The sequence below is a fragment of the Mobula hypostoma genome, chromosome 6 (assembly GCF_963921235.1).
Source record: "Mobula hypostoma chromosome 6, sMobHyp1.1, whole genome shotgun sequence".
Classification (NCBI taxonomy): domain Eukaryota; kingdom Metazoa; phylum Chordata; class Chondrichthyes; order Myliobatiformes; family Myliobatidae; genus Mobula; species Mobula hypostoma.
In genome coordinates, this window is record NC_086102.1 from 141865676 (window position 1) to 141891381 (window position 25706).

The window sequence follows — 25706 nt, forward strand, 5'->3', positions numbered from 1 at the left end:
GATTGTATCCTGTTTAAGTATTTATGAAGGTAATAAAATACTGTTGATGATATTATCAGCTCATCTGATTCATTTTTATTGGCCTTCAATGGAAATCAAACAGAAAAGTAATTTCAAATTTTATGTAATAAGACGGAAATATAAGTTTTGCAGTGAATGATGATTCCCTGGATCTCTCTATTTTAGAAGGTTGTTGAGGCTAGATCATTGAGATGTTTAAAGAGGAGGAGGGAACATTTTTGGAAGATTGGAGAGTTCAAGGAATGAGAAGTTGGCACAGAAGAGTTCCTCAGACCAGGAACAAATCAACCTTGATCTTACAGAACAGTGACGAAACTTTGAGGGGCCAACTGACCAACTCCTACTCCTATATTCAAAGTTCCAAATCAAAGGAGAGAGGTACACCCAGTTCATTGATACCCTTTGATAAATGACCACATAAAGTCTACTATTGATGGCATTTGCTTCTGCTTTGAGAAAAATGGGGAGTTAAGGAACAAAAATGAGTTAAGTATCAGATTATTAAATAGAATGATTTTCTCCTCTGATGAAAACACAAGCATTTTATAGAATTTTGTGATGGGTTAAAGAAGAAACAAAAGATATGGGACTATTGTCAAATCAGGTTTCCCAAGTGTTTAGCCTCATACAGGCACTTTGAATGTTAGGAAGGGATGGTTTTGTTGAAACCCACAAAAGTTGGAAAGAGTGAGAAGGATTATAGAATTCTTGGAGAATGCAGAGTACAAGGTGAATTTGGTTTTGGTCTGAATATCAGTGGGAGGTAGAGTCTGTCTAAACTTAGATAGTTTAGTTTATCCTACAGCTATGTTTTCTGTGTTCAATGCAAAGCAGTCTCGATGGGAAACTTAGATATGACTCAGAACTCCTCTTAAACAGTTTATTACAGCCTTGATCTTATGGGTCAAGCACAGCAAAGTAACAGGCCCTTTCAGGTCAATGGGCCTACACTGCCCAGTTTCTCCCACATGATCTACTAACCTCTACAGCTTTAGAATGTGGGAGAAAACCAGAGGGAACTCATGCTGTCATGGGGATAACATAAAAACTCTTTATCAGTACTTACTCTTTATCCTTAATGCTATGCTGCTGTGACACCCCAATATTAACAAGCCCTATAAATAATACTAGATATGATCTTTCATGAAATTAATAGAGGTATATATAAAATATTGCAAACTATTGCACCCTAATAGGACTTCTGTATGCTGTGCCCTGCTATCCCTCTGATGCAGTTTCTGGCATTTCCCTCAGTACTTCTAAAATTCAGACTGATAGTAAGCTGATTAACACTATCTTCCCTTTTGATATAAATCATGTGAAGTCAAATCAAGCTTACTGTGAGATGCACAAATACATTGAGGTACAGGTACAATGAAAAATTTTCTTGCAGTTGTACCATGGCATTTAGGTAATGATACACCAAATATAAATTACTCATAAATGATAAATAAAATTACACCATATTACACTGAATAACAGGACTGTACCAAAGCAAAATATTTTGCAGTCAATGACAAACGCTTGCTTGTACAATAAGTGAGCCCCAAAGTTCCATTGCTAAGATGGGGTAAGGTTCGTTTAGGTCAGTTCGAGAACCTGATGGTTGTAGGAAAGTAGTTGTTCCTGAACCTGGTAGTGTGAAATTTCAGACTTCTGTACCCTCTGCATAGTAACAACAAGTAAAAGGCAAGATAGAGATGGTGGAGATCTTTGACGATCAATGCCACCTTCTAGAGGCCATTGTCAGCCTCTTGTGGTTCCGTACCACCTCCCAATCCCATATGTCCCATGTGGAAATGTCTGCAGACCAACCATTAGTACAACAAAGATACTTTGATGGACAAAAAAGTTTTTCTGAGTTTAAAAGTGATCATTAAAACCTGCTAATGGATGTTTCTACTGTTGCAAATGCTGACTGACTGATGAACTGAATAAGTATTTTGCATCAGTCTTCACAGTGGAAGACACTAGCAGTATGGTGGAAGTCCCAATATGTCAGGGGGCATGATACGTGTGAAGTTACTATTACCAAAGAGATGGTTCTTGGGAAACTAAAAGGTCTGAAGGTAGATAAGTCACCTGGACCAGATGGTGTACACACCAGAGTTCTGAAAGAGGTGGCTGAAGAGATTGTGGCGGATTTAGCAATGATCTTTCAAGAATCAATGGAATGTTTCTGAAAGACAGGGAAATTGCAAGTGTCACTCCACTTTTTAAGATGGGAGAGAAGCAGAAGAAAGGAAACTATATGGTAGTTAGTCTGACCTCAGTGGTTGGGAAGATGTTGGAGTTGATTATTAAGGATGAGGTCTCACGGTACTTGGAAGCACATGATAAAATAGGCTGTAATCAGCATGGTTTCCTCAAGGGAAATCTTGCCTGACAAATCTGTTGGAGTTCTTTGAAGAAATAACATACAGGACAGACAAAGGAGAATCAGTAAATGTTGTGTACTTGTATTTTCAGAAGGGCTTTGACAAGTGCCACACATGAGGATGCTCAACAAGTTATGAGTGCATGGTATTGCAGGAATGATTCTAACATGGATTGAGCAGTGGCTGACTGGCAGGAGACAAAAAGGGGGAATAAAGGGAGCCTTTTCTGGTTGGCAGACAGTGACTAGTGGTTTTCTACGGGTGTCTGTGTTGGGACCAATTCTTTTTACGTTATATGTCAGTAATTTGGATGATGGAATTGATGGCTTTGTTTTCAGACAACATGAAGACAGGTGTATGTGCAGGTAGTTTTGAGGAAGTAGAGAGGCTTCCTCAAAAGGTGCTTGGGAGTCCTTGTCCATAACATGTTGGATAAGGTGTTGCATAAAACACCTATCCATAAGATAAGGATGCATAGAGTTGGGGGGGATGTATTAGCATAGATAGAGGATTAGGTAACTAACAGAAAGCAGAGAGTTGGGATACATAGGTGTTACTTTGGTTTGCAATCAGCGGTGAGCAGTGGCCCACAGGGGTTGGTGCTGGGCCCACAAATGTTCACGATATACATTAAAGATCTGGAAGAGGGAACCAAGCGTAGTGCATCTAAGTTTGCTGATGATACTAAATTGAGTGGAAAAACAAATTGTGCAGAAGATGCGAAGAGTCTGCAGAGAGATTATAGATAGGTTAAGTGAGTGGGCAAGGGTCTGGCAGATGGAGTACAATGTTGGTAAATGTGAGGTCATCCACCTTGGAAGTGTTACATACCCCGTAACTGGGTTGCCAAACCAGCAGAAATGGATCACTCAGTTGGAGTCTGGATTACTAGAACTAAGAAAGTTTTATTAAAGAAACAAGCAACACAGTAATCGAAAGGATAATAAATGCAACAGTTCAGCAATGATAAACACACATGTGCACAGAATTAAGATAACAGCATCAATCAAGCTCTATTGTTGTCTAGGGGTAAATGACCAATTTCAAAGTGACACAAAAGTCCAGTTCGATTTAATAGTTCAGTTCGCAGTAATCGTTGCCCTGGCGATGGACCACGTGGGGGGAGGGAGAGAGAGAGAACGAGAACGACTGATCATTCAGAAACGACTTCCACTCACAGACCGGCGATACTGCCCACAAGCAGCTTCCGGGCGGGTCCTTTGTGATGTCACCTGAGGTCACCGACTGTGACCCCTCCTCCAGATGCGGTCGATCCTCTGCAGTGAACCCGGCACCCAAGCGAGGGTGGACACACACCGGGTTCCCGCTGATCGTACCTTTCCACCCTGTGCGTTTAAGGTTCGATACTTCCCACCAACTCGTGAGAGGCGCACTGTTTCCAGGGTCTTGTTACCTCGGGTGTTGTGTGTGTCGCCTTAGCGAACCTGTCCCTTTTTATCCCCCTGCTGGGGTATCACCTGTCCATCACTTCAAACAGTTCAGGGTTCAAAGGGGGAGCCGCTCCAGACAGCTCTCTCTCCCGTCCCTTCATTACACATCTCCAGATGCTGTTTCATTGTGTTCCTTATCTCTCTCTTGAAGACAGGTGGCAGACCAACTGCTGATCACACAGGACAGCTAACATCTTATCTATGTGTATTCTTGTCACAGAAGGAAAACGGAGGAGCAGATTATTATTTAGATGGTATAAAATTGCAGCATGCTGCTGTGCAGAGGGACTTGAGAGTGCTTGTGCTTGAATCACAAAAGATTGGTTTGTAGGTGCAGCAGGCTATCAAGAAGGCAAATGAAATGTTGGCCTTCATTGCTAGAGGGATTGAAGTTAAGAGCAGGGAGGTTATGCTGGAATTGCACAGCGTACTGGTGAGGTCGCAGCTGGAGTATTGTGTGCGGTTCTGGTCTCTTTACTTGAGAAAGGATATTCTGGCTTTGGAGGCGGTGCAGAGGAGGCTCACCAGGTTGATTCTAGAGATGAAGGGATTAGACTATGAGGAGAAATTGAGTCACCTGGGACTGTATTCTCTGGAATTCAGAAGAATGAGAAATCTTATACAAACGTTTAAAATTATGAAAGGGATCGATAAGGTAAAGGCAGGAAAGTTGTTTGCACTGGTGGGTGAGACAAGAAGTAGGGGACATAGCCTCAAGATTTGGGGGAGTAGATTTAGGACAGAGATGAGGAGAAACTGCTTTTCCCAGAGATTGGTGAATCTGTAGAATTCTACGCCCAATGAAGCAGTGGAGGCTACCTCAGTAAATATATTTAAGACAAGGTTGGATATGTTTTTGTATAGTAGGGGAATTAAGGTTTATGGGAAAAAGGCAGGTAGATGGAGATGAGTCCATGGCCAGATCAGCCGTGATCTTATTGAATGGTGGAGCAGGCTTGATGGGCCAGATGGCCTACTCCTGTTCCTATTTCTTATATTCCTATGTTCTTATTCCCTAAAGGTTAATTTGTAGGTTTAGTCTGTGGTGAGGATATCAAATGTGATGTTAGCATTTATTTCAAGAGGACAAGAATATAAAAGCAAGGATGTAATTTGAGTATTTACAAAGCACTGGTGAGGCTTCACTTGGAATATTGTGAGCAGTGTTGGGTCTCCTATCTTAGAAAGGATGTGCTGAAACTGGAGAGGGTTCAAAGTGGTTCATGAAAATTATTCCAGGATTGAACCGTTTGTTACATGAACACCGTTTGATGGTTCTGGGCCAGTATTCACTGGAATTCAGAAAAATGAGGGGTAACCTCATTGAAAGCTATTGAATGGTGAAAGGCCTTGATTGAGTGGATATGGAGATGCTGTTTCCTATGGTAGGAGAGTCTAAGGCTAGTGGACACCAGCTCATAATAAAGGGGCATCCTTTTAGAACAGTGATGATGCGGAATTCCTTTAGCCAGAGAATGGAGAATCTGTGGAATTCTTTGCCCCAGGCAGCTGTGGAGGCCACATCTTTATGCATATTTAAGGCAGTGGTTGATTGGTCAGGGGATGAAGGAATATGGGGAGAAGGCAGGAGATAAGGTTTAGGAAGAAAATTGGATCAGCCATGATGAAATGGTGGAGCAGACGCTAAGGGCCAAATGGTATAATTCTGCTGTGATATTTTATTGTCTAAGAAGACAGGGTCAGGTTCTGATGGTTTAGCAATAACTCCTTAATACTATAATATTATGAAAGGTATATGGAAAATGTAGCTCGACATAGAAGTACAATCTGAGGTAAAATTTAAGCTCCTCAAATCCACATATATTTGGTGGTTTTCAGTTAATCTGAAATTAAATTAAAGCAGAATGCTGTGCAGGGATTTGTTTCTAAAAGTGGATGCAACAGGTATTAGAGTAGTAATTACCATCAATTTGGGAAGTTTTCCTCATGGCCTGCTGAGGGATACTAATGTTAGGACAGAAGGGTCTTTCCAGATTTAAGTCACATTTTTGTGTTCTTTGGAGTAGAGTGAAGGATGATCTTATTGAAACAAATAATGCACTAAATCACACTACCAGGTTGATGTCAAAATCTTTTCACCACTAGGGGTCCTTGGGCTAGTTGCCATAGCTGCAGGATAAAGCAGTAATTATTTAATACTGCGTTGTTGAGAACTTTCTTCTCACTGAAATTGGCAAATTAATGATCCAAAAAAGTTGTAGCTAAATAACTGTAGTGTATGGGTCATCTCATCAGCTGCCTGAAATAATAATCTCAGATGTAACCTCCTTAAGCAGAAAGATTTCTCCAGAGTGGAGGAATCTGATGGATGACATTAGAGAGGTTTTTAAAATCATGAGAAACATGGATAAGGTGGAGGGTGAGAGTACTTTACATAGGGCATATGAGTCTAAAATTAGAGGGCATAGATTTAGGATGAGAGGGGAAAGAGGGGACCTGAGGAGCACATTTTTCACACGGAGTGTGGTGGGTATATGGAAAAAGTGACCAGAGGTAATTGTAATGGCCGGGAAAATTTCAATGTTTACAGACACTTCTACAGGTACACACGCATCAACAACTGTTTTTATAAACCAACAAATTATCAGAGATAATCATTGATTTATTGACCTTTCTCACATCAGAAAAATGAATTAAAAGGAATGGGATATCACAGGGATGGTGAGGAAATCCAGAATGTGGAGATAATTGAAATGCTGAGTGTATGTGTACAGTTCTTCACTGACAGGAGAGTGGAAGGTTTTGATTGTTCAATGTGTTCACCAAGAGAAGTGGAGCAAACATAATGAATGTGGGAGGTGGGAAAACTATAAGGAACCACTGCAAAAGGCAATATTAACTCTCTCTTGGAGGATCAAGTGAGTTATGAAGGGATAGGCAGCAGAGATTATTGAAGGCAAATCATGTTTATCTCCTCTGGCTGAATTTGTTGCTGAAAGAAGTGGCTGATCAGTGCTGTGGAGCAAAAGCATTATCGACGGATTTTTAAAAAAAAATTTCAGTTTAGTCAGTCATTCCCTCAATGTAGGTAGAGTGGGAAAGAGAATAAACACGCTCTTTTGACCTAGGTGAATGGACCTGGGTGATACGTAGCTGTGAATGTTCCCGAACTGTTTGGTTTAAACAATTAAAGTGATAAGAAAGCACAACTGAAAGAATCCATGATACAACAAATGTGTTTCTGTTGTTTTACTACATTAAATGAAAAAAAGGATTTTGCTGCATTTTGCTGATGTTTAATGTTGTGTCATCAGAATAACAAGAAACTGCCTAGTGAGACCTTTCTACACTGCATATAAATACCAACTTGTGTTAGACAGTGAAACATTCAGCTGGTTACCAGACTCACTGTGTTCAAAATGGGAAAGGCAAGGGCTACTCAGTAAATGAACTAAATGAGAATTCTTCATGAACACCTGAGCAACTAATAACACAGATATGTTTCTTCCCACAGATCATCTTCTACGAGGACAGGAACTTCCAGGGTCGGCACTATGAGTGCAGCTCCGACTGTGCCGACCTCTCCCCTTACTTCAGCCGCTGTAACTCCATCCGTGTTGACAGTGACTGGTGGGTGTTGTACGAGAGACCCAACTACATGGGATACCAGTATGTCCTGAGCAGGGGAGAGTATCCTGACTACCAGCGCTGGATGGGATTCAATGACTGTGTCAGGTCGTGTCGCACCTACCCTTATGTAAGTTTCAATTTTTCTCAGGCGATTTGATCTTTTGCATTTTGGCACTGAAAATGGAGAATTTACCTAACAAGTGCCTAATGGGTATCAAATATGCCTGAGTGTATTAATATGCTTGGGCATTTCGAGGTGAAGGAGGGAGGTAGTGTTGAGTTTCTTAAGGAACATTAAGGTGGATAAGTCCCCAGGGCCTGATGGAAGATATCTCTGATTATTGAGAGAGGCAAAGGATGGGATAGCTGGAACCTTGACCAACATCTTCATGTCTTTTCTCCCCATCTGGAATATTGCATGCAGTTTCGGTCACACCATTATAGGAATGATGTTTCGAGCTTGGAGAGGGTGCAGGGTGCAGGAAGCTTATCAGGATGTTGCCTGGATTACAGAGCATGTGCTGTAATGAGTGGCTGGACAAATGGAATTATTTTTCTCTGGAGCAGCGGAGGTTGAGCGGAGATCTGATAGAGGTTTATAAGATTATAAGAGGCATAGATGTAGTTGACAGACAGTATCCTTTCCCCAGGTTTTAAATATCTCATACCAGAGGACATACATTTAACGTGGGTGGGTGTAAGTTCAAAGGAGATGTGAGGGGTAAATTTTTCACAGTGGTGGGTGCCTGGAATAAGAGTCAGGTACATTAGGGACTTTTAAGAGATGTTTAGTTAGTTGCATGAATGTGAGGGAAATGGGAGGATATGGACATTGTTTAAACAGAAGGGATTAGTTAAGTTGTCCATCTAATTTAAATGATCAACCAAATTTAAATTTACCAATTTAATTGCTTCAGCACAACATTGTAGGTCAAAGGGCCTATTCCTGTACACTACTTTTCTATGTTTATGTTCTAAGTGCCAAATTTCTCATATATTCTTCCGTGTTTTCCTTGAACTTGTGTTAGAACCAGCAGCAATGCCAGTTGGAGGTACTGTTGAGACAAACAGCTAGTGAAATGATCAATTTGCAACAGACATTAATTCCCACTGAAGTCAATATCCAGCTGATGAATTAGTGTTTAGATGTTGTGTACAATGACCGAATGATCTGCAAAACATCATTACTAAAACTGTGTTTTTCCTATTCCAGTACCGAGGAGGAAACTACAGAATGAGGATTTACGAAAAACCTGACTTTGCAGGGCAGATGATGGAATTCATGGACGACTGTCCTTTTGTCTACGATCGTTTCTGTTACCGTGACATCCACTCCTGTCAGGTGATGGATGGCTACTGGATCTTCTATGAACAACCCAACTACAGAGGCCGACAGTACTTCCTGAGACCTGGGGAATACAGGAGATACAGTGACTGGGGTGGCTACAATTCAACTATTGGGTCCTTCAGGCGCATGAGGGACTTCTAAAAGTTGCTCTTGAAAACTCTGATTTTATTTTGTTGAAATATTTATGGAGGCAATAAAATACCTTTGATGACACTATCAGCCCATTTGATTCATTTACCCTGATTCCACTGGAAATTCACAGTCAAACAGTAATCATAATCTAAGGATCACATTAAATTGTTTTACCACAATTGGTTCCAGTTAACAGATAACTTTATGATGATTCATATGAGGCTGAAAAATATAGACTTAATAGAAAGTTGTTCTTTGCCTCTTGTGTTATTGTCTTCATTGCGAGACATTGAGCCCCATTTCTGAATTTACTTCCAGTGAATTTAATGAGTATAAATATCTATCTTTATGATTTCCATGATTTTGATGGTTCTGTGAAATGACTTTACAAAAAGTATGAACAACATAAATCAAGACATGGAGTTAAACAGCACAGAAAGCAGCACTTTTACAAAACATGATGAATTCTACCAAAGTTGAGACCAGTGTAAACAACAGGAAGACAGGTCTGAAATCTGCTGGATAGTTTAAACATACTTATGATTCTGTGTGGGTCCACATTGTGAAGGGTGGAAGTTGAGTCGAAATTGATCTGGAATTACCGTATTTGTAGCTGTAGAATCTTTTGAGGAAAGTTAACTAAAAAAGAAATAAATAAGAATTATTTAATCCTCAGGAAGCATAGATCCATAAAAATGTAATAGACAGAGACATAAAGACAAATATTGAATGGCAAGTGGAAACACTTCTGGGAAATCAGGATATGGGGAAATGACCCAGAATGAAATCAATTATTAGAAAGAGGAGACATAGGGTCAGGTGTTGAATCATTGTGGATAGAACAAAGGAACTGCAAGGGTAAAAGACCCTGATGAGTTTTGTATTCGGAACCCCCCTCCCCCCTGCAAACAGTAGTAAGGATGTGGTCTAGAAATTACAGTGGGAGATAGAAAATGCACGCTGGAAGAGTAATGTTACAATTGTCATAGGGGGTTTCAATATGCAGTTAGATTGGGAAAATCAGTTTGGTGCTGGATTCTAAGAGGGGGAGTTTCTAGAATGCTTTTGAGGAGGCTTTTTAAAGCACTTTGTGATCGAGCCCATTAGGGGAATAACCTATTCTTGATTGGGTGTTGTGCAATGAACCAGAATTGATTAGAGAGTTTAAGGAAAAAGAATCCTTAGGGGAAAGTAAGCATAATATGATCGATTCCACCCTGAAATTTGAGAAGGAGAAGCTAAAACAGATGTATTAGCATTCAAGTGGATTAAAGAGAATTACAGAGGAATCAAGTGGTTGAAAAAGTTTGGCATGAGTCCCCAAACCCTAAGGACTTTTTACAGGGACACAATTGAGAGCATCCTGACTGGCTGCATCACTGCCTGGTACGGGAACTGTACATCCCTTACTCACAGGACTCTGCAGAGAGTTATGCAGAGAGCCCAGCACATCTGTAGATATGAACTTCCCACTATTCAGAACATTTACAGGTGTGTAAAAAGGACCTGAGGGATTACTGGGGACCCAAGTCACCCCAACCACAAACTGTTGCTGGGAAACGGTACTGCAGCATAAAAGCCAAGACCAACAGGTTCCAGGACAGCTTCTTCCACCAGGTCATCAGACTGATCATCTTATACTGATATAATAGTATTTCTATGTTATATTGACTGTCCTGTTGTACATACTATTTATTACTTTACTTTACATTATTGTCGCCAAACAATTGATACTAGAGCGTACGATCATCACAGCGATATTTGGTTCTGCGCTTTGCGCTCCCTGGAGTACAAATCGATAGTAAATATTAAAAATTTAAATTATTTATCATAAATAGAAAATAGAAAAGGGAAAGTAAGGTAGTGCAAAAAAAAACCGAGAGGCAGGTCCGGATATTTGGAGGGTATGGCCCAGATCTGGGTCAGGATCCGTTCAGCAGTCTTATCACAGTTGGAAAGAAGCTGTTCCCAAATCTGGCTGTATGAGTCTTCAAGCTCCTGAGCCTTCTCCCGGAGGGAGGACGGACAAACAGTGTGTTGGCTGTGTGGGTCGTGTCCTTGATTATCCTGGCAGCACTGCTTCGACAGTGTGCGTGGGTAAAGTGAGTCCAAGTTCGGAAGACTGGTTTGTGTGATGTGCTGGGCTGTGTTCATGATCTTCTGCAGCTTCTTCTGGTCTTGGACAGGACAACTTCCATACCAGGTTGTGATGTACCCTAGAAGAATGCTTTCTACGGGTGCATCTATAAAAATTAGTGAGGGTTTTAGGGGACAGGCCAGATTTCTTTAGCTTTCTCAGGAAGTAAAGGCGCTAGTAAAGGCGCTAGTGATTATAGTAATTATTACAAATTACTATAAATTACACATTGCACATTTAGACAGAGACATAATTTTTACACCTCATGTATGTGAAGGATGTAAGAAATAAAGTCAATTCAATTTATTTCATCAACAGAAGCAGGATGCAGCACTCCATGCAAGCATATGCAATTCTGATAAGAAGTACATACTATTAAACTTAAGTGAAAGCACAGCCCAGGTAAATGAAGAAACTAATAACAAATTCTTTATCATATATATTGGTGAGACCCGACGCAGACTGGGAGACCGCTTTGCTGAACATCTACGCTCTGTCCGCCAGAGAAAGCAGGATCTCCCAGTGGCCACACATTTTAATTCCACATCCCATTCCCATTCTGACATGTCTATCCACGGCCTCCTCTACTGTAAAGATGAAGCCACACTCAGGTTGGAGGAACAACACCTTATATTCCTTCTGGGTAGCCTCCAACCTGATGGCATGAACATTGACTTCTCTAACTTCCGCTAAGGCCCTGCCTCCCCCTCGTACCCCATCTGTTGCTCATTATTGTGCACACATTCTTTCTCTCACTCTCCTTTTTCTCCCTCTGTCCCTCTGGATATACCTCTTGCCCATCCTCTGGGTCACCCCCCCTCTTTGTCTTTCTTCCCGGACCTCCTGTCCCATGATCCTCTTGTATCCCCTTTTGCCTATCACCTGTCCAGCTCTCGGCTCTATCCCTCCCCCTCCTGTCTTCTCCTATCATTTTGTATCTCCCCCTCCCCCTCCAGCTTTCAAATCCCTTACTTACTCTTCCTTCAGTTAGTCCTGACGAAGGGTCTCGGCCTGAAACGTCGACTGCACCTCTTCCTATAGATGCTGCTTGGCCTGCTGCGTTCACCAGCAACTTTGATGTATGTTGCTTGAATTTCCAGCATCTGCAGAATTCCTGTTGTTTGCGAACAAATTCTTTAATTCTGAAGAAGAAAATGTTAACCAATGGATAAGCATGACCTCTCATGGAAGACATCCACACGATCTGGGAGGAATAGATGTTGAGAAGGAAACATGTAACATCCGGCTCAGAGTTGCAGAACTCTTCTCAGAATCATAGAAGAACAGAATCATGGAAAACCTACAGCACAATACAGGCCCTGCGGCCCACAAAGCTGTGCCGAACATATCCTTACCCTGGAACTACCTAGGCTTACCCATAACCCTCTATTTTTCTAAGCACAATGTGCCTGTCCAGGAGTTTCTTAAAAGGCCCGATCTTTTCCGCCTCCACCACCGTCGCCGGCAGCCCATTCCACGCGCTCACCACTCTCTGCGTAAAAAAACTTACCCCTGACATCTCCTCTGTACCTCCTTCCAAGCACTTTAAAACTATGCCCTCTCATGCTAGCCATTTCAGCCCTGGGAAAAAGCCTCCGACTATCCACACGATCAATGCCTCTTATTATATTGTACACATCTATCAGGTCACCTCTCATCTTCTGTCGCTCCAAGGAGAAAAGGCCGAGTTCACTCAACCTATTCTCATAAGGCATGCTCCCCAATCCAGGCAACATCCTTGTAAATCTCCTCTGCACCCTTTCTATGGTTTCCACATCGTTCCTGTAGTGAGGCGACCAGAACTGAGCACAGTACTCTAAGTGAGGTCTGAACAGGGTCCTATATAGCTGCAACATTACCTCTTGGCTCTTAAACTCAATCCCACAGTTAATGAAGGCCAATGCACCGTATGCCTTCTTAACCACAGAGTCAATCTGCGTAGCAGCTTTGAGTGTCCTATGGACTCGGACCCCAAGATCCCTCTGGTCCACCACACCGCCAAGAGTCTTACCATTAATGCTATATTCTGCCATCATATTTGACCCACCAAAGTGAATCACTTCACACTTATCCGGGTTGAACTCCATCTGCCACTTCTCAGCCCAGTTTTGCATCCTATCAATGTCCCACTGTAAACTCTGACAGTCAACACTATCCCAACAACCCCACCCTTTGTGTCATCAGCAAATTTACTAACCCATCCCTCCACTTCCTCATCCAGGTCATTTATAAAACTCGCAAAGAGTAGGGGTCCCAGAACAGACCCCTGAAGCACACCACTGTTCACTGACCTTCATGCAGAATATGACTCATCTACAAACACACTTTGCCTTCTGTGGGCAAGCCAGTTCTGGATCCAGAAAACAATGTCCCCTTGGATCCCATGCCTCCTTACTTTCTCAACAAGTCTTGCATGGGGTACCTTATCAAATGCTTTGGCAAAATCCATATACACTACATCTACTGCTCTACCTTCATCAATGTATTTAGTCACATCCTCAAAACATTCAATCAGGCTCGTAAAGCATGACTTGCTTTTGACAAAGCCATGCTGACTATTCCTAATCATATTATGTCTCTCTAAATGTTCATAAATCCTGTCTCTCAGAATCTTCTCCACCAACATACCAACCACTGAAGTAAAACTCACTGGTCTATAATTTCCTGGGCTAGCTCTACTCCCTTTCTTGAATAATGGAACAACATTCACAACACTCCAATCCTCCAGAACATCTCCTGTCCTCGATGATGCAAAGATCATCGCCAGAGGCTGAGCAATTTCCTTCCTCGCCTCCCATAGTAGCCTGGGTACATCCCTTCTGGTCCCAGTGACTTAACCAACTTGATGCTTTCCAAAAGCTCCAGCACATCCTCTTCCTTAATATCTGCATGCTCAAGCTTTTCAGTCCGCTGCAAGTCATAATTGCCAAGATCCTTTTCCATAGTGAATACTGAAGCAAAGTATTCATTAAGTACCTCTGCTATCTCCTCCGGTTCCATACACACTTTTCCACTGTCACATTTGATTGGTCCTATTCTCTCATGTCCTATCCTCTTGCTTTTAACATACTTGTAGAATGCCTTGGGGTTTTCCGTAATCCTGTCTGCCAAGGCCTTTTCATCGCCCCTTCTGTCTCTCCTAATTTCATTTTTAAGCTCCTTCTTGCTCGCCTTATAATCTTCTAGATCTTTATCATTATCTGGTTTTTTGAACCTTTCATAAGCTCTTCTTTTCTTCTTGACTAGGTTTACAACAGCCTTTGTACACCATAGTTCCTGTACCCTACCATCCTTTCCCTGTCTCATTGGAATGTACCTATGCAGAACCCCACGCAAATATCCCCTGAACATTTGCCATATTTCTTCCGTACGTTTCCTTAAGAAAATCTGTTCCCAATTTATGCTTCCAAGTTCCTGCCTGATAGCCTCATATTTCCCCTTACTCCAATTAAACATTTCCCTAACTTGTCTGTTTCTATCCCTCTCCAATGCTATCGTAAAGGAGATAGAACTGTGATCACTATCTCCAAAATGCTCTCCCGATGAGTGACCTGACACCTGACCAGGTTCATTCCCCAATAACAGATCAAGTACAACCTCTCCTCTTGTAGGATTATCTACATATTGTGTCAAGAAACATTCCTGAACACACCTAACAAACTCCACCCCATCTAAACCCCTCACTCTAGGGAGATGCTAATCAATACTTGGGAAATTAAAATCTCCCACTACAACAACTCTGTTATTATTACACCTTTGCAGAATCTTTCTCCCTATCTGCTCCTCGTTGTCTCTGTTACTATTGGTCGGCCTATAAAATACACCCAGTAGTCATTGACCCCTTCCTATTCCTAACTGCCACCCACAGAGTCTCTGTAGACAATCCTTCCATGACTTCCTTCTTTTCTGCAGCCGTGACTCTATCCCTGATCAACAGTGTCACGCCCCACCTCTTTTGCCTCCCTCCCTGTCCTTTCTGAAACATCTAAAGCCTTGCACTTGAAGTAGCCATTTCTGCCCCTGCACCATCCCAGTCTCTGTAATGGCCACAACATCATAGCTCCAAGTGCTGATCCATGCTCTAAGCTCATCTGCTTTGTTCATAATACTCCTCATGTTAATAAAGACACATCTCAAACCATCAGTCTGAGTGTGTCCGTTCTCTATCACCTGCCTATCCTCCCTTTCACACTGTCTCCAAGCTTTCTCTATTTGTGAGCCAACCTCCCTTTCCTCCGTCACTTCAGTTCGGTTCCCACCCCCAGTAATTCTAGTTTAAACTCTCCCCAATAGCTTTAACAAACCTCCCTGTCAGGATGTCGGTCCCCCTGGGATTCAAGTGCAACCTGTTCTTTTTGTACAGGTCACACCTATCTCAAAATAGGTCCCAATCATCCAGAAATCTGAATCACTGACCCCTGCTCCAATCCCTCAGCCACACATTTATTCTCCACCTCACTTTATTCCTATACTCACTGTCACGTGGCACAGGCAGTAATTCTGAGATTACTACCTTTGAGGTGCTGCTCCTCAACTTCCTTCCTAACTCCCTGTAGTCTGTTTTCTGGTCCTCCTCCCTTTTCCTACCTATGTTGCTGGTACCAATATGTACCGTGACCTCTGGCATTTCACCTTCCCGCTTCAAGATATCGTGGACGCGATCAGAAACATCCCGGACCCTGGCACCCGGGAGGCAAACTACCATCTGCGTTTCTTTCCTGTGAGGGGTTCCATGTGGAAATATAGGACCAGGTCATTAACACACTAGAAATGATCAAAAATGCATAATAAATGACCAATAAATTTAAGAGGATAAATACAGAAAATGCCAAGGGAAACCAGAAACAATCCAACACATTAAAGAATCCTGCAGCAGTTTAACTCAATCTAATTACTTCCACAGGCACAGACAAATGGCAAGCATCATTCACCAAAATCTTGCTTTAAAATACAAACTCATAAAAGACACCACACCTTACTATAAATAGAAGCCTGATTCAGTTTTAGATTCAAAATCCTACAAATTATTTTACAAGCAAGAGCAACTTATTTGATGGACATAGCCATTCCAAACACACATAACATACTGCTCATTGTAATCATTAAGTGAAAAACACCAGAAATATGCAGAATTAAAAGAGAAATTTGAACGACTATCGAACATGAGCAGGTTATCCATTGTTCCACAGTAATATCTACAACTGAATCATCCCAAAGTCAGTACATAATAGCATTAAATTAACCTACACAGCAATGAGGTCTTCAGAGAGCCACATTACTAAACACCACTAGTATCTGGTAATTAAGTTTGATGATCTCAGAGCTAAGGTGCTGTATCAGAGGGACTTTAAGACAGCATGCATCCTCTACTTCACAGAATCCTGGTTAACTCCTTCTATACTGGACGCAGCACTTCAGATTGATGGGTTCACTATACACCATTAAGATATATCTGTCAACAATGAAATCTTTTCAAACTCCTAATGAAATATATCTTGCCTTCTTTATAGCTGCATCGATATGTTGGGACTGAGTTAGATCCTCATGATCTTGACACCCAGGAACTCGAAATTACTCATTCTCTCCACTCCTGGTCACTCTATGAGGATTGGTTTGCTTTCCCTCATTATACCATTCCTGAAGTCCACCATTAGCTCTTTTATCTTACTGCCGTTGAGTGTAGCGTTGTTGTTGCGACACCACTCAACTAGCTGGTAAATCTCACTCCTGTTTGCCCTCTCATCTCCATCTGCGCTTCTGCACAATGGTTTTGTTATCAGCAAACTTATAGGTGGCATTTGAGTTATACCTAGCCACACAGTCAAGGGTGTAGAGGGAGAAGAGCAATGGGATAAGCTCACAGCTGAGGTGCATCAGAGTTGATTGTTAGCAAGGAGGAGATGTCATTACTAATCCGTAGAGCTTGTGATCTTCCATTTAGGAAGTTTTGGATCCAATTGCAGGGGGAGATACAGAGGCCCAGGTTCTGTAGCTTATCAATCAGGACTGTGGGGATGATGCTGTTAAATGCTGAGCTATGGTCAACGAACAGCATCCAAACATAAGTGTTTGTATTGTCCAGGTAATCTAAGGCAGTGTGAAGAGCCATTGAGCTTGTGTCTGCTGTAGACCTATTGAGGTGATACGCAAATCGCAGTGGGTCCAGATCCTTGCTGAGTTTAATCATCAGCCTCTCAAAACACTTCATTATCGTGGAAGACTCATCCCATTTATTAAGGCTGGTAGGAGCATTGAATGCACCTGCCTTAGAGCTCCTTCAGGTCTCCTCTCCACAGATGAGTGGAACATGAGGGCAGATCCCAGCAGACAGCTGAAGTTACCCTCAGAAATAAGCAAAACCTCTCTCTGGCCAGACATTGTACTGTGGTCTGCGGCTGCCAAGACAGTCCTCCTCACTGAGTTAACCACCCCATGGGAGGAAGGAGTGGAGGCTGCCTATGAGTAGAAAGGTTGATGTACTCTGACCTGGCAGCTGAGTGTAAGGAGGTAGGATGTCAGGCTTTGTCAGCGCATCGACGACAAAGTCACTCCGTGACATAGCAGTGACCGGAGCGAGGCTCAGGAGGGCCACCAGAGCGTTGGCTGAAGAGGCAGAAAAGGGCAACTTTTGGCTGTGGCTGGAGAGGAAGGACAAAAATTAGGGGAACCAACTAACCCTGTCAGAAGCTGCAGGGGGTGGCAAAGAGATGTCCCTGTCACTGCTCCACCACCAGGAGATGTGACAGCGTTAAGGGAGTGAAACATCAGTGAGTGGTGGTCCTCAGCTGATGACCCTGCAGCTGACCTAAGGCCAATGTAGAGGTGCGGCAGGCAGCCATCCCAAGCAGGAAATAATATCTTCCTGTAAATCTGATTAATTGTGACCGGGCGATAGTCATTGTGGCAAGTTAGCATGTTCTTCTTAGACACCAGTATAACTGAAGCCTGCTTGACGCAGGTTGGTAGCTCAGACTGCTGATGTGAGAGGTTAAAGATCTCAGTGAATTCTCCAGCCAGTTGATCCACACAGGTCTCAGGTACTCAGCCAGGTATTCCATCGGGGGCTGATGATTTCCATGGGCTCCCCCTCCTGACGGATGCTCTCATTTCGGCCTCAGAAACTAATATCACAGGGTCATCGGGAGTGGTGGGGGTTTGTGATGGTTCCTCCATGTTTTGATGGACCAAGTGAGCATAGAAGACATTGCGCTCACCTGGAAGTGAAATTTTGTTGTCATCTCTGCCACTTGATTTTGCTTTGTTAGAAGTGATAGCATTCAAGCCCTGCCAAAGCTGATGAGCAACCTTTATTGATTCAAGTTTATTCCAGAATTGTCACTTCACTCATGAGATGACTTTCTGGAGATTGTACCTGGACCTCTTGTAACCTCCTAGGTCATCAGACATGAATGCCTCTGATCTGGTCCTCAACAGGTAGCAGATCTCATGGTTTATCCAGGACTCCTGGTTAGAGAAGATGCTGAATGATTTTGTGGGGACACATTCATCAATGACTGTTTTTTAGTGGTCAACGACTGTTTTTATAAACCAACAGCTTATTGGAGGCTTATCAAAGACTTCCTGCTCATTTCCTGTACCCAGGAAGGCGACTCCATCTGGACTTAATGCCTACAGACCAACTTCCCCCATATCTCATCTGATGGAGGTGCTGGAGAGGCTGGTCCTCACTTACTTTGGACCACACGTGAGATCTTCATTGGACCCTCTACAGTTTGCCTACCAACCTCATGTGGGAGTGGATGATGCCATCATCTGCCTGTTGCAGAGGGCTCTCTCCCACCTGGATGACGCTGGTCTCATTGTGAGAATCCCAGTTTCTCATTTCTCTGGTGCCTTCAATACAATCCAGCCACTTCTACTGAGCAAAGTTGGAAAGGATGGGTGTAGACAAATCCACTATCTCCTGGATTACTGCCTTCCTGACAGATAGACCCCAGTTTGTACGGCTGGGTAGTTCTCTGTCTGAGGTGGTAGTGAATGGCACTGGAGCACCACAGGGACTGTCCAGTCTCTGTTTCTGTTCACACTGCACACCTCGGACTTTCAGTGCATATCTGAGTCTTGCCATTTGCCACTTTGCGGTGGCTGGGTGTATCAGAGATGAGCAGGAGTCAGAGTACAGAGGTCTGGTGGACAGCTTTGTGGAGAAGTGAGGAGAGGAATCAGCTGCTCCTGAATGTGGCCAAAACCAGGGAGATGATGATTGATTTTAGGAGGAAGAGGACTGTGACGAGTCCTGTATACATCCCAAGAGAAGAGGTTGCGGTGGTGGAGGACTACAAATACTTGGGTGTTCACCTCGACAACAGACTTGACTAGAAAACCAATCCCAAGGCTGCTTACAAGAAGGGGATGAGCAGACTCCATATTCTAAGGAAGCTGAGATGTTGGAGATCTTTTATAAAAAAGTCAGTGTGTGCAGTCTTCCTTGCAGCTTGATATTAGCAGAGCAGCATCAGTGTTGGTGATGCAAAAAGGTTAAATAAACTCATCAAAAAGGCTGGATTTATCCTTGGCTGTTTTGGGTTAGTGGTGGAGAGGAGCTCACTAAACAAATGGTTATTCATTATGGACAATCTGGCATATCCTCTCCATGACCAACTGAATTAGCAGCAGAGCACCCGTTCAAACAGATTCATTCAGCTCCACCGTCACAAGGGTCGCTACAGAAAATCCTTCCTACCAAGTACAATAAGCATATACAACATTTCAGCTCTGTGCGGCAGGAGAACATACATCATTGTACAATGGTCTCTGTTTTATTACTTCATGCATTATTATTGCACACTGGTAAACTGTTGTTGTATTTATTATTCTGTACTTTACTACTAGTTAAGTTTGCACACTGCTAAGTGTGTTTTTAAATGTTGCTGCTATAGCAAATGTATTTCCCACTCAGGATCAATAAGTATGTATTATTATTAATATTATTATTGATTATTGCCCTTTCTCATATCAGAAAATGAATTACAAGGAATGAAATATCACAGTGATGGTGAGGAAATCCAGAACGTGGAGGTAATTGAAATGCTGAGTGTATGTGTACAGTTCTTCAATGACAGGAGAGTGGAAGACTTTGACTGTTCAACGTGTTCACCAAGAGGAGCAAACGTAATGAATGCAGGAGGTGGGAAAACTACAAGGAACCACTGCGAAAGGAAATATTAACTCTCTCTTGGAGGATCAAGTGGGTTATGAAGGGAGAGGCAGCAGAGATTATTGAAGGTAAATCACGTCTGACTCATCTGGCTGAGTTTGCTGATAGAGGTGGCTGATCAGTGTTGCGCAGCAGAAGCTGTATAGATGGATTTTCAGAAGCTGTTTCACAGTTTAATAAGGTATGTTTAGGAAAGAGCACCAAAATGCTACTTTGATCCAGGTGAATGGACCTGGGTGATATGTAGCTGTGAATGTTCCTGAACTGTTTGGTTTAAACAACAATTAAAATGATAAGAAAGCACAACTGAAAGGATCCATGAGGCAACAAATGTCTTTCTGTTGTGTTTCTGCAATAACAAAAAAAAAGGATTTTGTCACATTTTGCTGATGTTTAATGTTGTGTCATCAGAATAACAAGAATCTGCCTAGTGAGGCCTTTCTACCCTGCATATAAATACCAACTTGTGTTAGGCAGTGAAACATTCAGCTGGTTAGCAGACTCACTGTGTTCAATATGGGAAAGGCAAGGGCTACTCAGTAAATGAACTAAATGAGAATTCTTCATGAACACCTGAGCAACTAATAACACAGATATGTTTCTTCCCACAGATCATCTTCTACGAGGACAGAAACTTCCATGGTCGGCACTATGCGTGCAGCACCGACTGTGCCGACCTCTCCCCTTACTTCAGCCGCTGTAACTCCATCCGTGTTGAGAGTGACTGGTGGGTGGTGTACGAGAGACCCAACTACATGGGATACCAGTATGTCCTGAGAAGGGGAGAGTATCCTGACTACCAGCGCTGGATGGGATTCAATGACTGTGTCAGGTCCTGTCGCAGTTACCCATATGTAAGTTTCAGTGTTTTTTAGGGAATTTCATCTTTTACAGATTGGCTCTGAAAATGGAGGATTTGCTTAGCAAGTGCCTAATAGGTATTAAATATGTCCAAGTGTATTAATGTGCTTGGGTATTTCGAGGTTAAGCTGGAGGAAGTGTTGGGTCTCTTACTGAGTATTAGGGTAAATAAGCCCCAGGGTATGATGGAATATACCCCAGATTATTGTGAGAGGCAAGAGATGAGATTGCTGGCATTTACACCAACATCTTCATGTCCTTTCTCACAGTCGGAAGTATTGCATACAGTTTTGGTCATGCCATTATGTGAACGATGTAGAGACTGGCGAGGATGCAGCAGAAGCTTATCAGGATGCTGCCTGGTTTAGAGGGTTTGTGCTATAATGAGAGATCGGACAAACTTGACGCTTTCTCTGGAGGCTGAAGGGAGATCAGATAGAGTTTTATAAGCTTATGAGAGGCAAGGATAGAGTAGACAGAAAGTACATTTTTCCCATGGCTAAAATATATCCTATCATAGGACATGTTGAACTATTTAGGGTGAGAGGGTGTGAGTTCAAAGGAGGTGTGAGGGACAAGTTTTTTACACGGAGAGGGGTGGGTGTCTGGAATGCGCTGCCTGGGGTGATGTTGGGGACATGTTCTTCAGGGGCTTTTAACAGATTCTTAGATAGGCACATGAATGTAAGGGAAGTGGAATGATATGGACATTGCTCAGGCAGAAGGGATTAGTTTAGTTGGCCATTTACTTTAAATAGCAAACTAAATACATTGTTTGCCACAAAACCATGGGCCAAAGAGCCTTTTCCTGTGCACTGATGTTCTACATTCTAAATGCAGAATTTCTCATATTTCTACCTGTGTTTTCCTTTAAATTATGTTTGAACCAGCAGCAATGCCAGTTCGAGACATCGTTGAGGCAGATAATAAATAAAATGATCAAATTGCACCTGATTTTATTTCCCATTGACGTCAATGTCCAGTCTGTGAACTGATTTTCAGAGGTAGTGTATAAGGAAAGAATACTCTGCAAAACGCCATTACTGAAACTGTGCTTTTCCTATTCCAGTACCGAGGTGGAAACTACAGGATGAGGATTTACGAGAGGCCTGACTTTGAGGGGCAGATGATGGAATTCATGGAAGACTGTCCCTCTGTCTACGATCGTTTCCGTTACCGTGACGTCCACTCCTGTCAGGTGAAGGATGGTTACTGGATCTTCTATGAACATCCCAACTACAGAGGCCGACAGTACTTCCTGAGACCTGGGGAATACAAGAAATACAGTGACTGGGGTGGCTACAACTCAATGATCGGGTCCTTCAGGCGCATGAGGAACTTCTAAAAGCCACTCTTAAAAATCTGATTTTATTTTGTTGGAATATTTATAGAGGCAATAAAGTACCTTCGATGATTCATTTGATTGATTTACCCTGATTCTACTGGAAATCACAATAGAACAGTAACCACAATTTGAGGACAACATTAAATTGTTTTACAAAAGTTGGTTCCAATTAGCATTATGATCATTCATAGAAGGCTGAAAAATATGAACTTAATAGGAAGTTGTTCTTTGCCTCTTGTGTCATAGGGATAGGGATAGTATCAATTCCAAAGAAGAAACATACAAATTAGCCAGAAAAAGCAGCTCACCTGAGGACTGGGAGGAATTCAGAGTCCAGCAGAGGAGGACAAAGGGCTTAATTAGGAAAGGAAAAAAAGATTATGAAAGAAAACTGGCAGGGAACATAAAAACTGATTGTAAAAGCTTTTATAGATATGTGAAAAGAAAAAGACTGGTTAAGACAAATGTAGGTCCCTTACAGTCAGAAACAGGTGAACAGATCATGGGACATGGACATGGCAGACCAATTGAAGAACTACTTTGGTTCTGTCTTCACTAAGGAGAACATAATTAATCTTCCGGAAATAGTAGGGGACAGAGGGTCCAGTGAGATGGAGGAACTGAGCGAAATACATGTTAGTAGGGAAGTGGTGTTAGGTAAATTGAAGGGATTGAAGGCAGATAAATTCCCAGGGCCAGATGGTCTGCATCCTAGAGTGCTTAAGGAAGTAGCCCAAGAAATAGTGGATGCATTAGTGATAATTTTTCAAAACTCGTTAGATTCTGGACTAGTTCCTGAGGATTGGAGGGTGGCTAATGTAACCCCACTTTTTAAAAAAGGAGGGAGAGAGAAACCGGGGAATTATAGACCGGTTAGCCTAACGTCGGTGGTGGGGAAACTGCTGGAGTCAGTTATCAAAGATGTGATAACAGCACATTTGGAAAGCGGTGAAATCATCGGACAAAGTCAGCATGGATTTTTGAAAGGAAAATTATGTCTGATGAATCTCATAGAATTTTTTGAGGATGTAACTAGTAGAGTGGATAGGGGAGAACTAGTGGGTGTGGTATATTTGGATTTTCAAAAGGCTTTTGACAAGGTCCCACACAGGAGACTCGTGTGCAAACTTAAAGCACACGGTATTGGGAGTATAGTATTGATGTGGATAGAGAATTGGTTGGCAGACAGGAAGCAAAGAGTGGGAATAAACAGGACCTTTTCAGAATGGCAGGCAGTGACTAGTGGGGTACTGCAAGGCTCAGTGCTGGGACTCCAGTTGTTTACAATATATAGTAATGACTTAGACGAGGGAATTAAATGCAGCATCTCCAAGTTTGCGGATGACACAAAGCTGGGCGGCAGTGTTAGCTGTGAGGAGGATACTAAGAGGATGCAGGGTGACTTGGATAGGTTAGGTGAGTGGGCAAATTCATGGCAGATGCAATTTAATGTGGATAAATGTGATGTTATCCACTTTGGTGGTAAGAACAGGAAAACAGATTATTATCTAAATGGAGGCAGATTAGGAAAAGGGGAGGTACAATGAGACCTGGGTGTCATTGTACACCAGTTATTGAAAGTGGGCATGCAGGTACGGCAGGCGGTGAAAAAGGCAAATGGTATGCTGGCATTCATAGCAAGAGGGTTCGAGTACAGGAGCAGGCAGGTAGTACTGCAGTTGTACAAGGCCTTGGTGAGACCACACCTGGAGTATTGTGTGCAGTTTTGGTCCCCTAATCTGAGGAAAGACATTCTTGCCATAGAGGGAGTACAAAGAAGGTTCACCAGATTGATTCCTGGGATGGCAGGACTTTCATATGATGAAAGACTGGATCGACTAGGCTTATACTCGTTGGAATTTAGAAGATTGAGGGGGGATCTTATTGAAACGTATAAAATCCTAAAGGGATTGGACAGGCTAGATGCAGGAAGATTGCTCCTGATGTTGGGGAAGTCCAGAACAAGGGGTCACAGCTTAAGGATAAAGGGGAAGCCTTTTAGGACTGAAATGAGGAAAAACTTCTTCACACAGAGAGTGGTGAATCTGTGGAACTCTCTGCCACAGGAAACAGTTGAGGTCAGTTCATTGGCTATATTTAAGAGGGAGTTAGATATGGCCCTTGTGGCTAAAGGGATCAGTGGGTATGGAGAGAGGGCAGGTACAGGGTTCTGAGTTGGATGATCAGCCATGATCATACTGAATGGTGGTGCAGGCTCGAAGGACTGAATGGTCTACTCTTGCACCTATTTTCTATGTTTCTATGTGTCATTGTGTCCATTGGTTTTGTGAATTGACTTCAGAAAAGTGTAAACAACATAAATAGAGACATGGAGTTAAACAGCACAGAAAGCAGCATTTTCTATGGTTCAAAGATTCATTTTATTGTCAAAGTATGCATGTACAATATATCTCTGATATTTGTCTTATCCCGACAGCCATGAAATACAGAAAAACCATTGTAAACGTAACTATAAGATACTGGGTTATTTACTTAAAGCTGAGGTGTAGAGAAATTTCTTCTCAATTAACTTGGCAAATCAACCACCCAGTAAAGTTATAGGTAATAATTATGGTGTATGTGTCATCTCATAGACCTGCCTGAAATAATAATCTCAGATGTAACCTCCTTAAACATAAAGATTTCCCCAGAGTGAAGGAACCTGATGGATGACATTGGACAGGTTTTTTAAATCATGAGAAGCAGGGATAAGGTGGAGGGTTGCAGTATTTTTCACAGAGTGGATGAGTCCAAAAATAGAGGACATAGATTTAGGATGAGAAAGGAAAGAGGGGACCTGAGGAGCTAGTTTTTCACACAGAGGGTGCTGGGTAAATGGAACAAGCTACCAGAGGAATTTGTGAAGGTCGGAAGAATTTCAAAGTTTAAAAGACATTTAGACAGGTACATGGATTGCAAATATGCACCAATGCAGGCAAGTGGGACCTGCAAGTGGGTCAGCAATCGCATGGAAACACCTCCACCTGAAAGTTGTTTCCACGCCACACTCACACAATTGAAGATATGGAAACACCTGAAGTTACACCGGATATGTTAACAGTGGTTTCAAAATTCCCACAACTGGCAAGTACAGACAGTGATAATATTCATAATTATTGGTATAAACTTTACTTGCCTCTATTTGTACCTATTAACACATGTCAACAAATTTCTGAAAAATCCTGAAAAAGCATCCAGATTTTTGACAGAAGTTAAAACTGATCTCTACCCTAAAGGAGAAATCACAAATGACCCATCAAGATA

At 42.3% G+C, this 25706-nt stretch overlaps 2 protein-coding genes across 2 annotated transcripts; both read left to right on the forward strand.

Annotated features, from left to right (window-relative positions):
* Nucleotides 1-23: 23 nt before the first annotated feature.
* Nucleotides 24-8930, forward strand: LOC134348772 (gamma-crystallin S-1-like). The gene is made up of 3 exons (XM_063052576.1): nt 24-29; nt 7326-7568; nt 8655-8930. The coding sequence occupies exons 1-3, from the start codon at nt 24-26 to the stop codon at nt 8928-8930; spliced, it is 525 nt and encodes a 174-aa protein (XP_062908646.1).
* A 10026-nt stretch (nt 8931-18956) lies between these two features.
* LOC134348773 (gamma-crystallin S-1-like) lies at nt 18957-22442 on the forward strand. The gene is made up of 4 exons (XM_063052577.1): nt 18957-19203; nt 20039-20190; nt 20848-21090; nt 22167-22442. The coding sequence occupies exons 1-4, from the start codon at nt 18957-18959 to the stop codon at nt 22440-22442; spliced, it is 918 nt and encodes a 305-aa protein (XP_062908647.1).
* The last annotated feature ends 3264 nt before the right edge of the window (nt 22443-25706 follow it).